A 16,676-nucleotide genomic window follows, 5' to 3' on the forward strand; every position below is an offset into this window, starting at 1 on the left:
CTCATCAGGAAACTTCTTAAATAAATAAAATAGCTTGTTGGAGAAAGATATTACTTTTCTGAACCTTTAGTACTTTATTTTCCTTTCTTTATTGTATCCTTCTTTCAGAAATTATCAGGAAACTGTATGAATTCTAATCATAATCATTTCCAAAAAAAAATATCATTTATGTAAAAACTAAAATTTTCAAGTATTATACAGCTATCATAAGAATAACAACATATTTGTTTTCATTACTTTTGTTCTTATAATTAAATAAGCTTGTTGATTATTTACAAAAAATAAATTAATAGGGTATGTTTTTTTAAAAACTTTTTTTTTAAAGTTTTAGAAAATTTGAAAATTTTTTTGAGCTTTTTAATCAATCTTTGAAAAAAATAAAATAAAAAAAGGCTAGTTGTATTATATGTGATTTTCTTATTTAGTTTTTGTATTAGTAGAAATTCTAAAATGTTAAACCATTCTATAGTTTTTTTTTCAATTAATAAAATCATTCATTTATTTTTGAATGGTGTTTATTTACAAGATCTTTTGATTTAAAATGTATATGTCAATCACCTGGATTAGTGTACAATACCTTTGAGTGTTCTCATATTGAAATAATAAAATAAGTTTATATTTGTGCACATGAGCTTTTTTAAACAACAAATTGTTTGTTTTTCATAATATTTTTTTTTGGATTAGCTTTTGTTTTATTATGTATTCAACTACAACAATCATAAAAAGTTGTAAAAATTTCAGAAGACTTTATTCAACTTTAACTACTACCAAGATGACATCAAGTGATTGTAAATGGAATAAAATTGAAATGGATCGTGATCCAAAAGAACTGCGGGCTAAATGGAACAAACCTTCTTTTAATGTTGATAAAATGAAAGAGTTAGTTGACCATGATAATCATGCAATGAGGGATGAAATGAGAAATTTTTTGAGTGATCCCATTTTTAAGCCTAAGTATAACATCAGTCTATCTGAAGAAAGAGAGGTTTGTTTATTTTTTATTAATTCTAACATGTTTTAAATGTCTTAAGTAGCTTTTAAATAATAAAATATTCATAACCTGAGTTCTTCAATAAAGTAATATAAAAAGCATTTTAAATACTTAATATCAAACTTTTGCCATTTTTTAAAGTTATTTTATTACTAAAAATATTTTTATATTTTATAAGGAAAAAATATTGTGTCAGTATTAATATTGTAATATCTCAGAAATCATTAAACAAAACTTATTGTTTAGTCAGTGTTTTGTAAAATACAATAGCCAAAGTTTATAGAAAATAAGAGACGCCTATACCTTAAATTTTCCAAAAATTAGGGATTATTTTTGTTATTTCTATTTTATAGAAATATTTTATACATTATCTAAAATTATCTAAATTAGCATAAGCAGAGTCAGATTTAGTTGCTAATGATCACATAATAGCAGTTAATTATAAAAAAAAACATATTATATCTTGTAATGTAATTAGTGAAGAAATTTGATAATTTTGCAGGGGAATAAAATTCATTTCTCTAGGTGTAGTTCAAGTTTTATATTTCGAATTTTTTTTGTGTGTGGAAATGTATTCAAAATATCAGAGTATCAATTCTCTAACTTAAATTGATAGGCTCAAATTATAGACAAGTAAAATTTCTAAATATTTAAATTTTACAAAAGTTTTAGTCAGCTATTATCATTCTTCAGCTATCAGTTGTATATTATTTTGAAATATCCCTGAAGACTCTTAGTAGTACTTATGGTTTTTGGACCTCGTCTAGAAGAGAAAGAGCATCATTAGAAGAACCAGCCCAAATATGAAACAGTATTATATACAGCCACAAATAAGAGATTTGTAGAGTTAGAGAATGGAATCAGGAGTAAGAAAAGGTTGAGCATGATAAAGAGAACCAACCTTTACAGATGCTAATTTAGCAATCAATTGTATATATGATTTCTATGAAAGATCAGTAGTAAACAACAATCAAAAATATAAAAAGAATAGGACTCAGTGAGAGGTTTGCCATTTATTAATATAGGAATGTTGACAGTGTTGTGATAGTTGTTTGCAGTAAATAGCTGGGTTTGGGTTAAAATTTTCAAGTCACTACAAGTCTCAATTTTTCATAGAAGTGATATCAGATTCAAGGTTGGCATGTTTTAAGTGATCAAAAAGAGAAGACTTTTTGTCAAGACAGGAGTATAAAGTTGAGTCAACAGCAAAAAGAGCTACTTTAGATGTAAAGTTGTCAGGAAGATCATTAATGTAAATAAGAAACAAAACAGGCCCAAGGATGGAACCTTGAGGTATCCTAGAATTTACTGGAAATAAAGAGTGTTAGCCTTCAATAATGATTTTAAAAAGTGGTTAGAAAGAAACAATTTGATAATCTCAAAAACTTTCCCAGATACACCATATTAAGCAAGCTTATGGAGAAGACCAGCATACTAAACTTTATTGAAAGCTTATGTAAAGATATGTCAAGAGCAATAGCCCTAGCCTCTCCACCTTCATCTAATGCATGATAAAATCTTTCAGTCACAGCAGTTACCAAGTCAGTTGTAGAGCGAGAGGATCAAAAACCATATTGGTAGTCTGACAGTAAGTTATTTGACTTAAGATGGGATGTGAGAAACTTGTTGATCAAAGACCCAAAGACCTGACTAATAACAGAAAGAAGACTGATCAGATGGTGATTGGAGGGGTTAGAATGTTTTTTGGATTTTTTGAAAATTGGAGCCACATATGTCATTTTCCAGCAGGCAGGAAAACTTAATAAATGGTTTAGAGGGAATTGAAGAGAGTTCTGGAGAACAATTTTGTAAGACTGTGATATGACATAAATGTTTTCTGGACCACAAGCATAGAAGAGTTTAATTGAGATGTGACTTTAGCAACAGAAGCTGGAGTGATATAAATGTCTAACAATGCATTAACCTGTTTTATTGGAAATGAAGGAAAAGAATGACCGTAAGAATCAAGAGAATAGCCATATGAGTAGAATTTGAAGAAAAGTTTTTTGCAAATAGCTCTGTCTTATCTTTGGGAGAGGTTATAAGATCAAGAGTTTAGTTACTGAGCTCACACGATTGAAAGATTTAAACAGAACAGAAATATATAAAGGAACTTACTGGTGAGTGAACACTCCATCAGAAGTTCAGACAGCACAAACATACATATAGTAATTTATGGGTGAATGAACACTTTGCCAGAGATTCAAACAAAACACACAGAAAGTAACTTACGTTAAGTTGTAAAAAATTATTTTGGAAGTCTTTGTGTTTAATGATAAATTTATACATTCTAGTTTTTTATGTATCTGGGATAGGCAAAAGGTCAAGGGAGGTAGAGGAATAGGGCACCTTCCTCCCACTCTTCAGTTTTAATTTTTTGAACCTATAAAGACAAGTGGCAAAGAAAATTTTTTTAGGCTATGGTGGATGAGGGCATAGGTGAGAAGGGTCAGGTGAGAGATGTGGTTTTTTAAATTTTTTTTCCTAGAAACAATATTTTTATAGCAGAACAAAATATAAAGTTTAATAATATTTTCCAAATTTTGTATGTTTATTTTGTTTGAAATTTTTGCAATTTTTTTGTATGAGGTTTTTAAAGGCCTCATAGAGCAAAAGATAAAAATAATAATTTTATTTTAATAAATAAAATTATTATTTTTATCTTTAGTCAGCATCGAAGTACCTAAAGTGGGCTCAAAGTCAGGCAGGAGGAGGGGGCAAGGATGATGGGGCATTTTTCCACTGTTCTCCCCCTTCTCATTTGGTATTTGCACAAGATGAAGTGGACAATATGGTTTTTTCCTGTCTTTTCCTTTTGTTAATTGCTATTTTTTTTATCACTGCTGTCAAACTATTAAAATTCTTTTGAAGCAGTAATACCAGGACATAACAGACATCAATGTAACATGCACTCTGCATTATCCCTATTTCAAAAAATCATTTCCATTAAATCTCTATATAGTCCATGTCATTTATAAGAGCATCAGTAAGCTAACAACTTATATACCATCTTGTGCAAAGGCTACAAAATAATCCAATAATTAAATTAGAGTATTCAGATTTAAATGCTATATAACATTTTTTTAAATGATTCAATATCAGTCTTTTTTTGCATGTGTTGTCTGTACTCGATACTTACAAAATCTTTTTTGCCAACATCATTCGTGTGTGCTCATCACTTTGATAAAAGCTATAAGCATGATCAATAGTTTCATAAGAAAGCGACTTTTCTTTTTTTTGATGGTAGATTTTTTTCTAGTCTCACGTGTTGAATAACTAGATTCGTTGAAAAATTCAGCAGACTTAGTGAGTGACCATGATTCTGGAGTAGTGTTAATATCTGTATTTTTGCAGAGTATGATGTCACAATTTTTAGTTAATCTTTTAATTTATTCATAAGTGAGTATAGATCATCAATTTTCTGTTTACAATTTAAAAGAAGTTAGTGATGTACAAGATGGAATCATAGGATCAATATAAGCTTTAGTTATTTTGCTTATTGCTGCATTAGTGATTTGATAAAGTTTTTTTTTGACAGCTGGTAATTGTTAGTGTTTTGATACTGGTTTAATGAAGCTATCTAAAAACATCATAGACAAAAATTTTCTAACAAAATTAACTTACGAAATCAGGAAAATAATATTAAACTTTATAATTTTGTTATGCTAGCAAAAATATTGTAACAATATTTTTACTAGCATAACAAAAGTTGGAATGAGAGATCTGGTTTATAAAAATAATTTATAAATCAGATGTCTCACTCCTTCCCCCCCCCCCATCCTCCTCCCTCATCTACCTAAAATTTTCTTTGCCATTTGCCTTTTGAAAGTTCAAAAAAAAAAAAAAAATAGATAATTGTAGAGTAGGGAGTGGAGAGAAGGTTGGAAAAAATGCCTTATCACCTCACCCCCTCTTTTCTCCCGACCTTCGCCCATCCCAGCTACAAAAAAAGTTAGAATTAATGTATAAATTTATTATTAAACACAAAAAGACTTCAAAAATAACTTTTTACTGCTGAAACTTTGTACTACTTAAAATTAAGTGGTAATTTTGTCATAAATAAGTTATTTGCCAACTCAGCATTTAAAGTCTTACTTAAAAGGCTATATTTATATGAGACAAAAAATTAGGAAAATATTACTGTTCTGTTCTTACAGTTTTTTGACTGTATATACCTACCTAATAATATATACCTAATAAAATAATAATATATTACCTAATAATAAAATAATATATACCTAATATATGATTTAAAACAACAATGATTTTATGTCATTTGTGTTAAGTTGCTTTTTAATATGTAGCTCTGTAATATCCGGAATTTTCAATTGTTTTTGTTGATGAGTTAATAACAAACATAAAAGTAAAACTTGTTTCAAATTAAAGTTTCAAATTAAAAGGCATTTTTTCTAAAAAAAAATCAACGTAAAAAGTATGAGGAGGTAAAATATTTTACCAATTAATATTTAACATTATTCGAATAATTTGCAACTGAAATAGGTCATATTAGTGTGAGGCAGAACTATTTTCCTCGGCATTCCTTAGTTCAACACAATACGTTTTTAGTTGCTGACACAAAATAATAACACTTCATGCTTTAAATTGATGAAAATATCAACTAAATTCTTGTAATATTTTTTATAACATGAACTTTAATAAATCATTAAGATTAATATGAAGTTAACTTATATTATACAAGAATTATTAATTTTTTAGTATCCCCTTGATTAATTTTTCATTGATTTTTCAAAAGAAAATTGTTTGCTTAAAAATGTTAAATGGACACAACTAAACAAATTTATTCAAAATAACTGTTTATTATAAATAACTAAGCAATTAAGTACAAATATGTTTTAAACAAAAAAATTTTAGTTTACAATCAAAGATGTGTATAACTAATTTAAAAAAATATGTAAACTTTGATCTTTTATATTGCATTAATGCCTCATATGACAAACCTAAAATAAAAATTGTAACAGATAAGTAGACATAAAAGAAAAGAAAAAAAAAAATAACGGAAAATAATTTACCTACTTTTGGTAACCTGTTGTGATACTTCAGTTGCTGTCATGATGCAGCAGTTCTTGTCGATGTTTTTTAATGATGTTTTGTCATTTTGGCTTTTAATAAACTTTAGTTTAATTTAGAAGACATTACAATGGATTTAAAATATTTTAATTAAAAAGCAAAATATAAAATGCTTCAATAAGCCAAACTATAAACTTTGAAGATAAAAAATCAAATTGAGATGATAATAAATTTCATTTATATAGCTAAATATATTGTCTTAGCTTCTAGCAAATTTTAAAAGCAGTAAGTTCAATAAATTAAACTACTTAATTAATTAATTAAAACTAATTAATTGTTTTTAACAATAGAATGTTGCATCATTATATTATGATAATTGGATGATGAATCAATTTAATTATATTTAAGTTTAGGTTGAATTGATGAAAAAACTATTGAAATTTTAATTAAAAAAGACAAAACCAAATCAAATATACAACACAATATAATATTAAAAAAAAATTACAAAATATAAAATAAATTTACAAATTACAAAATTAAAAAAAAAAAAAATCACTGAAAAAAATCTAGAATGTTGATTTTCTGCACTTGGTTGCTCATTCAGTGCAGCGAGGATAGCATTACATACATTTAAATGATTGACATTAATCAACAGTTTCATTCCATTGGCTTCTTCCACATATTGTTGAACATTTTCATCAAAATTTTCTAGATTAAAACCTATAAACTCACCAATAATAGGCAGATTGTAATCAGCCAGAGTTTTACCCCTTTGATTAATGATCTTTTCAATTTGATGAAGAGTAGCTTGTTCAGCTATTAGAAGTGGGACTGAGCGGTAAATGAATATCTTCCATCATAAAAGCTTTGTATGTATCCCAGAGATATAAAGGATTGTCAGTTTCACAAAAAGTCAAAATTATTGAAAACAACAGTTTAATTTGCTTTGGATATGCATTAAAACCGCCTTAGAAAGAGTATTCTGCCATTCAGTGTTGTTTTGCAACAAACCTTTTAAAACACATGTTTCATAAAATATTCCAAAAACAATACCATTAACAGTATGCACATCTTCCCAAGATGTTGCTCCTTTTGCCTGCAAAAGTAACAGTCTTAGAAAAAATAATTCTCTAGTTGGATTAACTGTATACATTCTTACTATCACCTTATTACCACCCCTTTGTCTAACCTTCCATTAACAATATTTATCATCAAATATAAAGTGATAAGGAATGTCTACATACGAATAGCAATGTGCTCTTTCGTTTTCAGTATTTTACTTAAACCATGTCATAAGGTGCGTATCACATTGAGCTGCACGATCAAAAGTCATTTGTTCTGCTCCTTCTTTAAAATACACCAATTAATTTTCAAGTAGATAAACTTTAAGGCATATAATAGTGTGTGACATGACTTATTGGATACTCGAAAATTTGCCACAATGCTTCAGGTGCACTAACATAACAACAATCTAAAAAAGTGTTTACTTCATCATGATTAATTTGTTCATTTATTAAAATATTGGCACAGTCGTGACCCTTGTATATGTAATTGTACAAGTATTTAAAACCCTTAACAGACATCTTTCATTCAGGGAAAATTTAGATTCAGTATACCACATAGACCATGAATCATGCAAGTTTTAACAACGTCATAAAGATCAACATTAACAATCAGTTCTGGAATTTCTGCAGATATTAAATTATTGATATCCTGTGCTGCTTCAAGCTTTATCATCATTTGCAAAGTGAAATAAAATATGAACATGTGGCAAACCATGCTTTTGAAATTCAATAACCTGAACATTTGTTACAACTTTCTCTAATACACCGTGCTTAAAAATGTTGTTGAGAAGGCTATTTAATTTGAGTTTAAATACTCGAGTAACCAAGTCAGGTCTATCATTTGCTGTCTGACCCGGATATAAATTTTCAGTTATCTTGCGCCATTTTGGGTTACAAGTGAAAGTGATAAAAAGATCTAGTTTACCATACTTTTTAATTAAAGCCATAGTGTCTTCAAAGTTTAGCCTAAGATTACCTATACGATGAAAAACTTGACCACATATTCTAATACATGGTGGTCCACGATTCATAGGTTGAACTACATTAACTGTAAAAGAAGCAAAAGAAAAACAGGCATTATAATTTCTAACATATTTTAGAAAATTTATGTTGGAATTATTATCTATATAATTCCCTGTAAATAAATCTTGTAAAGCTTGCGAAAAAGTGAAAGTGGAGGTAAAACTACCTTTCCATAATGGCAACATAGAAAATAATTTTCATCTGAATATTTTTTAGCACCACAATGTTGAAAGGTTTGGTTCATTTCCTAAAAAATTATCTGGAATAATATTACTTCCTGCTATACAATGCATTCTTCCTTGTCTTACAGAATTTTATACATTATTCTCATTAGGGTTTAAATTAATTTCTGCTTGCCTAGCTCTATTTCTTTTATTTTGATGACAAATAATTTCATTTCGCCTAGCTCTATTTCTTTCATTTTGTGACAATTAATTTTATCTCGTCTACCTCTATTTCTTTCATTTCAACATCAATTAATTTCATCTTGCCTAGCTCTATTTCTTTAATTTCGTTGACGATTATTTTCAAGCCGCATGTTAGCATTTACACTAATGACTTCTGCAAGCCCAATATCATCCATTTTGTTTTCACTATTATTATGAAACATATTACTGTAGTCACAAATAAATGTAAAGGAAACTTAGAAATTTAATCTTTTCTTTAAAGTTACTTACTACTACTCTAACGTAAACTAAAGGAAAAATCAAGTAACTTTTATAAATCACTGTTATTTAAAAAGAATAAAAAAAAAGAAAACTAAATCAAATAATTAAACCAAAAATTTAAATTAAATCAAGTATACTATTTTAAAATTATAAAAAACATATTTCTAAGAACATATCTGTAAAGAGATAAAAAAACAAAAAAAGCAAATGATAATATTTAATCTAAATAAAATTAAAAATAACCAAAGCCTACAATTCTAATAACAAAGAAGAAATGGTAATTTTGATAATAAAAGTTTATTTTGTTTTTTATCTATAAAACATTTCAATTAACTATTTAAAAAACTATTTAAAACAGCTATAAAATCAATGTATTTAAGAAAAAATATGAAGCAATATATTTATAAAAAAAATATTCAAATGCAATTACATATATAATATATAAACCTTTGAAATTTAACTTATTAGTTCAAAAATTGGTTTATCATTAAGGTCAAAAACTAATATATAAAAGTTATACCAAATTTATTAAAACTTTCAAGGTAAAAATTTTTAAAATAAAAGATTTTATTAAAATCCAAAAATACAATAAAAAAATTAAAAAAATAAAACAATTTTGAAATGATTTTAAAATATTTATCAAAAATATAAAACTATATTTAACAACATCTAATAATAATTTAAATTAAATATTAAATAAAGAACAAATAAAAAAACTGCGATCCTCATAACAAAATTTAACCTTTACAAACAATAAAATTTTTCTGTTGGCTAAAAATTTTGATTTATAATTCTAAATTTTCTAAAAAAGAACGAAAAAAAGTAATAGCATCACAGAAATGTTAATAATAATATAATAAAATAAGCAAGGTTTTTTCTAAATAAATAAATTTAAAAATAGTAATAAACAATTTTATGCTAAAACAAACAAAATATAAACAATTTAAAAAGTTGGAAGGGGTTATCCTTTCTACTTTTTATCTAATAAAAATGTAATATAAAATTTTCTAAACTGTTTTCTATACTTACCTCTTTTATAATACGATCTTAATATTGCTATTATGATTTATCTAATATTTCTAAACTTATAAACAATAATTAAATTCCAAAAAGTAAAAAGTTTTACATTGCTTGGTAGATATTTCTTGAATGACCGCGTGTATATTAAAAACGGGCTCTTTCAAATTCAGAAAAACCTAGTAACTAATTAAAACTACTTTAAAAATGAATGTGAAACGACAGCACTATTAAATTACAGTAATAATATTAAGATAATTCACTAAAAGAACAAAGTAAAACTAATAAAGAACGAATTAAAATAATAAAAGTAAAGAATAATTAAGCTAATAAAGAATGAAAGAAAATATTAGAACAAATGAAAGATAAAAATTTTTAAAAATATTTAAACATAACAGTTTTTTTTCAATTTTTAAAAGTCTTCTCTATGTGCTATTATTTACTCTCAAGTTCTTAATACAAGGCTGGGGGGATTTAAGAATAAAAAGAGGGAGGGGGGAATTTTAGTCTAGATCTAATAAATAAGAGGTTTTAATAAAAGGAGGGGGGGGGTGATTTTTCATGTTACAATATAAGTACTTTTTATAAAAAGTTTCAGTTTATATATCCAAACTAGTATTTTTAACAAAAGCATTTTCTAACAGCTGTTTTATCATAATCTCAATAGGATTTAATATGCTGGTATAAGTTATTAATATGCTGATATAAGTTAATAATATGCTGGTATAAGTTAAAAATATGCTGGTATAAGTTATTAATATGCTGGTATAAGTTATTAATATGCTGGTATAAGTTATTAGTATGCTGGTATAAGTTATTAATATGCTGGTATAAGTTATTAGTATGCTGGTATAAGTTAATAATATGCTGGTATAAGTTATTAGTATGCTGGTATAAGTTATTAATATGCTGGTATAAGTTTTTTTGATAGCTGGTATAAGTTATAGTTAGGTGAGAAATAAATCAAAAGTTGTTAGGTGAGAAATATAAACCATAAGTTGAAACCTAAGAAGAAACGTAAGAAGAAGCCATAAGTTGTTAGGTAGGAAATAAACCAAAAGCTCATTTTCGAAAAATCGAGATTTACTAGGTTGGCAATTTTTAAAGCCTGTCTTCACTGAAAGTTTTTGTTTTTATCGGTGACTGAAATAATTATTTTCTAACTTTTAAGACCGATTTTCACTGAATTTTTTTTTAGTTTTAAGAATAAAAGTTTTGTTGATATCATGTAAAAATTAATAAACATAGGTGGGGGGGAGGTCTTAAGCTTAGCGTGGGTGGAAAAATTTTTCAAAAATTAATATTTTATTAAGAACTTGAGAGTATTTTATTTATTTTGTTTTATTTATTTTAACATACTTATTAACCATATTAGGTTGCTTTGCAACGACTGAAAAAGATTTGTGAAAAAGGTTTTATATCAGTTCTTGATTTCAAAAACAATCCTCTAAAAATATTTGCAGCTCATGAAATTGCAAGTATTGTTGACCCTGCCATGTCAACAAAAATGACTGTTCAGTTTAACTTGTTTGGAGGAACTGTTCTCAAACTTGGTACAAAACGTCATCATGATCGATATTTAAAAGGAATAGACTCTTTAGAAGATATTGGTTGTTTTGCTTTAACTGAATTAGGGTAATATGTTTTTTAAAGTTGTATAAATTTTGTTCATATTTGTTTTCTTTGTTTGTTTCTTTGTTTTCTTGTTATCTCTAAATCCATATTTTTATCGGCCCATTTTTTCACAGAAAATCAGGGGATTACCTGAATGCAACTAGAAGTTAAAGTGATATTAAAAAAGTTTTTTCTAGCTGTATGTTTTCCAAAAAGCTAAAAACTATGCAGTGTATCCAGTGATGAACACTAGATGCTCTCCATATATAGACCATAAATTCCTTAAATTGTGGCTAAATCACAAAAATAAATTCTATGAAAATAGACAAGTCAATCGTGAAAATAAATTTGGCAAAAATAACAAAAGTTTTAAAAATGCACACAATATACTTTTACTGTTTTTTTTTTTTTTTTTTTTTCTAATTATTTTCAAAACTATAATATTTTTCAAGGATTTTTTTTTTTTAACAAAATCTCAAAATCTTTTACTGGAACTTCTAATTGGCAGTTAATAAAAAACAAAACATTTTCCTTAAGTTGATTATAAAAAATATTTTATTAGTTTTATATGCCTATCGAGAAGTGTATTTTACTTTACATGCAATTTCAAGCCCACTTTGAACTAATGACAACTTAAACTTGTTGTTTGACTATCCGGTTCAAAATTGTTTTGTATAAGTAAAACCTCTAACAACTGCAGAGAATTTACTTGTAATAATAAAAACCGTTATAAACTCTCAAGAACTCTTAAAGATTATAAAAAGAGATTAATTATGGATTTCTCTTTACAGAAAACCTTGTTAATCTCTGAACGTTGTTTGAACCTCATTTTTACTAATACTAATAGTTTTACTAATACACAATATTATTCTTTGCAATTGGATCAGTCATTGTCTTGATTATAAATGTAATTTTAAATTTTATGTTAATTTTTTTTTCTCTATCTCAACCTGTTGAAAAGTCTTTTACAATTGATTGAGAAGATCACGATTTGTAAGAATCTTTTTATCAATTTCACTTAAAATAGCCTCTTGTATAAGCAATCAATTGTTGTTCTTGTTTGGTTTTAATAAGTAATTTAATTAAAATCTTTTTCCGAACACAAAAAGAAAATGTAATTAGTGTTTAAGAATATAAATCTTTCCAGTAAAGTTAACTAATGATCAAGAAGCATGCAATCCTTAAAACATCTTTAGTTTTTCAATAAGAAAGAAAAGAGGAAAAGTAAGCACTGTTGTGTAGCAAAAGTATTCATTATGTTATTCAAAACTAACTTTAAAGAACTCTTATACTAAAACAGTTTGTTTTAGAATAAGAGTTTTTTTTAACTACTGTGTTTTGTGAGATGTATATGCACAACTGGAAGATGAAATTCCTGAAGATTAAAAAAAACTTCTTTTTATGAATGTTAGAGCAGTTAATTTAATGTGCAAAAATAGTATAGTATTTTAAATTTCCAGATTTGAACCCTGAACACTACAATAACACTGAATCAATAAAGCTGTTTGACAAAATTTTCATACCATTAAACTATAAAGGAAGAGGCTAAGTATGGAACATCTTTTGGTTTAAATATAATTTACATTGACATAAATATTACGTTAAATAGAATTGACACAGCATGTTATTGAAAAGTTGCAGAAAAAGTATATTCATGTGTAAAAGCAAACATGATACACATTTTCCAATATCATTGATAAAAAAGATTTTACAAAAAAAAAATGAATTTATTAATAACTAGAATAACTTGCCATTTGATGTACCATTTTTGATGCGCCATTTTTGATGCGCCATTTTTTATGTACCATTTTTTATGTACCATTTTCTGAAACCAATAAATGCTATCAATGGATAATATAGCAAAAATGTATATTGTCACTGTCAATTCACAATGGTCAAAGTTATTATTTTCTAATTTTTATTGGTTTTAAATTGATAGTTGGAATTTATAGTTTACAAATATAACAAAAATTAGCTTAAATTTAAACCAATCAGGAAACTTTTTTCTTTTTTGATATGTTTTAATTTATCCAAATCATTTTTTGAAAGTATCCATGGCTTAAATATTTAAGGATCTATTTTATTGAGGCCCTATTAGTCTTATTATCCTAAATTTTTTTAAGCATTTTTTATTTTCAATTATGTTTAAAAAGTCAGTTATAAAAAAAGACTTCAGAATGATTATATAAACTCAGTTTAGACTTTTAAGTTATTATCTTTTAGTTGGACTTCCTCTCGAATAAAAGAGGTTGCGTTTGATACTAAAATTGTAAATTAATACTAATACAAATAAGTTTTGGAGACTATATTTATTCTACCATAATTATCCCTATAAATTTTTTGTTTAGCTATGGCAATAATGCTGTAGAAATGGAAACAACAGCTGTTTATGACATTGAATCTCAAGAGTTTATTATTAATACACCATCGCCACTTGCTCAAAAGTACTGGATCACTAATGGTGCTATTCATGCAAAACATTGTGTTGTGTTTGCACAACTGAATATAGAAGGTTTTGTTTTGAAAACTTTTTTCCAATTCATTGAATTGTGATTTATGTTTATACTTTTTCTTAATTTAGTTTATTATAAAATACAGCATAGGTAGGGCATTTAAAGAATATTTCTCTGTGAGGTGGTTTAAGATTTAACCTCACCATTTATCTAGTAGGATAACAATTGATTTATTTTTTGTAGAGTATGTCATGATTATATAGTTATAAAGTTGCAAAAGGAATAAAATAAATGACAACTAAAAGTTTATTTAATTGTTTATACATGATCTTACAGTCTATGGATTTTAAATAAAATCATTTTGAAAAGATTGATGCATCAAAGGTTTTGAATGTAAACTATTGGTTGTTGCTAAACTTTTGTATTGGTAGATCATTTTAAATAACTGTGAAAAGTTCTCTAGAAAGAACTTTATTTGCATTTAAGTTTAATTTTGCATGAAATGTGTTGAATTTTGTGGATTTTTTTTTTTTTTACTGTCTAAGTTATTCATTATTAAATTATTCAGATTATTTTTATATGTAAAATATACAAATGGCTTGGCAAGAATAATACATATGATTGTCTAGTCGCCAACCCCTACAAAATATTTAAAAAATATGTTTTTTGGTAATTTAACTCTTGTTTGCAGGCATGTTCTCTGCACATTTTTGTGCGGAGACCTGTCTTTACTAAATAAACACAGGCAACATCGCTACATTAAATATATTTTCAATGTTTATTTAATGTATACATATTTAAACTTCTTACAGTAATTATACTACTACTAATAAGGTAGAGACTAGAGAATTACTTTTTTTTTCATTCCATAATGATTACATCCTTATCTTTAAACCCCATATTAATTATGTTTCCATGTCATTTTTTAATAATTGAAATAGTTGTATTAGGAACACTTAAATATTGCATCAAAACCTGAACAACAATATATTTAGATCTCTCTCAAACTTTTTGATTTGTTTTTTTTTTAATAAATTTATCAGAGTTTAGTTTAAAGATTCATAAAATAAATAATAGCATATATAAAATCTAATTTAGACATTTGTTCCAAAATTTGTTTAATCAAGTATCTAATTACTTTCTTTTTATATAGGTAAAAGCCACGGTGTTCATGGAATCTTGGTTCGAATTCGAGATGATAATTTAAATACTTTACCTGGTGTAGTTGTGGAAGATATGGGACATAAAATGGGAGTAAATGGTGTAGATAATGCTAAATTAAGTTTTTGCAACGTCCGAGTACCAAGAGAAAATCTTTTGAACAAATATTCTGATGTGGCAGAAGACGGAACATTTCAAACTGAGATTGTTAGTAATCGCGGTCGATTTTTGACAGTTGCTGATCAGTTGTTATCAGGTAGATTGTGCATAGCAGCCATGTCGCAAGGTGGTGCAAAAACTGCTTTGGCTATTGCTTTACGGTATTCAATAACTTTTTTCTAGAAAAATTAAAACAGAATTATTGTTTTGTTTTTTACCTCTAGTTACTAATTGTATTCTTATTAATATTTAGGTATTCTGCTACAAGACTTGCTGTTGGAGAAAAAGGAAAGTCTGACACGCCGATTCTTAATTTTCAGTTGCAGCAACGCGCACTTATTCCATTACTAGCCGAAACTTATTGTCTGAATTTTAGTTTAGATTACATAAAAGAGCGATGGTCTTCTCAAAAAGAAAATGATGCTCGTGATCATGCTCAAGTTGTAACAATGTGTTGTGTAATCAAACCTCTGTGTGGTTGGAATGTTGAAAATGTTGCTACAGTAACAAGAGAGCGATGTGGTGGTCAGGGTTTTTTGTCCGTGAATAGACTAGGAACTGTTCTGAGTTCATCGCATGCTTCGATAACTGCAGAGGGCGATAATGCCGTTTTAATGCAAAAAGTAGCAAAAGAACGTCTGACTGAATATACAAAAAATGATCTAATGAAAATATGGCTATCTTCCAAATTTTCTTTAGGTTACTTTACTAGATCAAATTTTGATGACTTAGATCATCTCCATGGTCTTTTAAAGCGACGCGAAGATTTATTATACATGGAACTTGGATCCAGAATGGCAGCTGCTGGTAAAGCAAAAATATTTCAAACATGGATGTATGAGTCTAGTGATTTAGTGCAACACGCCGCACGTGCTTATGGGGAGCGTCTAACTAGTGAAGTTTGCAATAATACACGAAAAAATGCTGACCCATCACTAAGTAATATTCTACACAAGATTCATCATTTATATGTCATATCAATAATAGAGAAAAATCTTGGTTGGTTTATTGAACAGTGCCTTATTCCTTATTCGTCTGCGAGTAAAGTTGCAGAGGTTTCTGCTCGGTTATGTAAAGAGATAGCTCCACAGTCTCTAGCATTAACTGACGCTTTTGGACTTACTGACGATATGATTTCTGCACCGATAGCTTTAGATTGGATAAAATATAACGAATCAGACAATCAAGGAGAACATATGTCAAAGTTATAATGTTGTTTAGGTTAAAATATATATTTTTTTATTTACAGAATTTCACGCGGAATTTTTTTGATGATTATATTGTTTAAATTTTAACTACTTGCCGAGAGTTATTTTTTTTATTTTTTTTAATCATAACTCAATCACTGCTAGATGGTCGAAAGAGTTATTGTTTTCTTTAACTTTGATGTTTGCGGGCCCTCAACAGTTTTATGTTACTTTCAATAATATTATCGTTTATTTATTTTTTACAATTGAAATTATTTTTTAGTTTATTTTAGTTACAATAAAGATGTAAA

The 16,676-nt window shown here is 27.0% G+C and overlaps 1 protein-coding gene across 1 annotated transcript; it reads left to right on the forward strand.

Annotated features, from left to right (window-relative positions):
• Positions 1-533: 533 nt before the first annotated feature.
• LOC100202148 (uncharacterized) lies at positions 534-16,476 on the forward strand. The gene is made up of 5 exons (XM_065799731.1): positions 534-985; positions 11,167-11,426; positions 13,754-13,917; positions 15,012-15,339; positions 15,432-16,476. The coding sequence occupies exons 1-5, from the start codon at positions 698-700 to the stop codon at positions 16,387-16,389; spliced, it is 1,998 nt and encodes a 665-aa protein (XP_065655803.1). The 5' UTR covers positions 534-697; the 3' UTR covers positions 16,390-16,476.
• Positions 16,477-16,676: the final 200 nt, after the last annotated feature.

This window comes from Hydra vulgaris, chromosome 06, assembly GCF_038396675.1.
Source record: "Hydra vulgaris chromosome 06, alternate assembly HydraT2T_AEP".
In the NCBI taxonomy this organism is placed as follows: Eukaryota; Metazoa; Cnidaria; class Hydrozoa; order Anthoathecata; family Hydridae; genus Hydra; species Hydra vulgaris.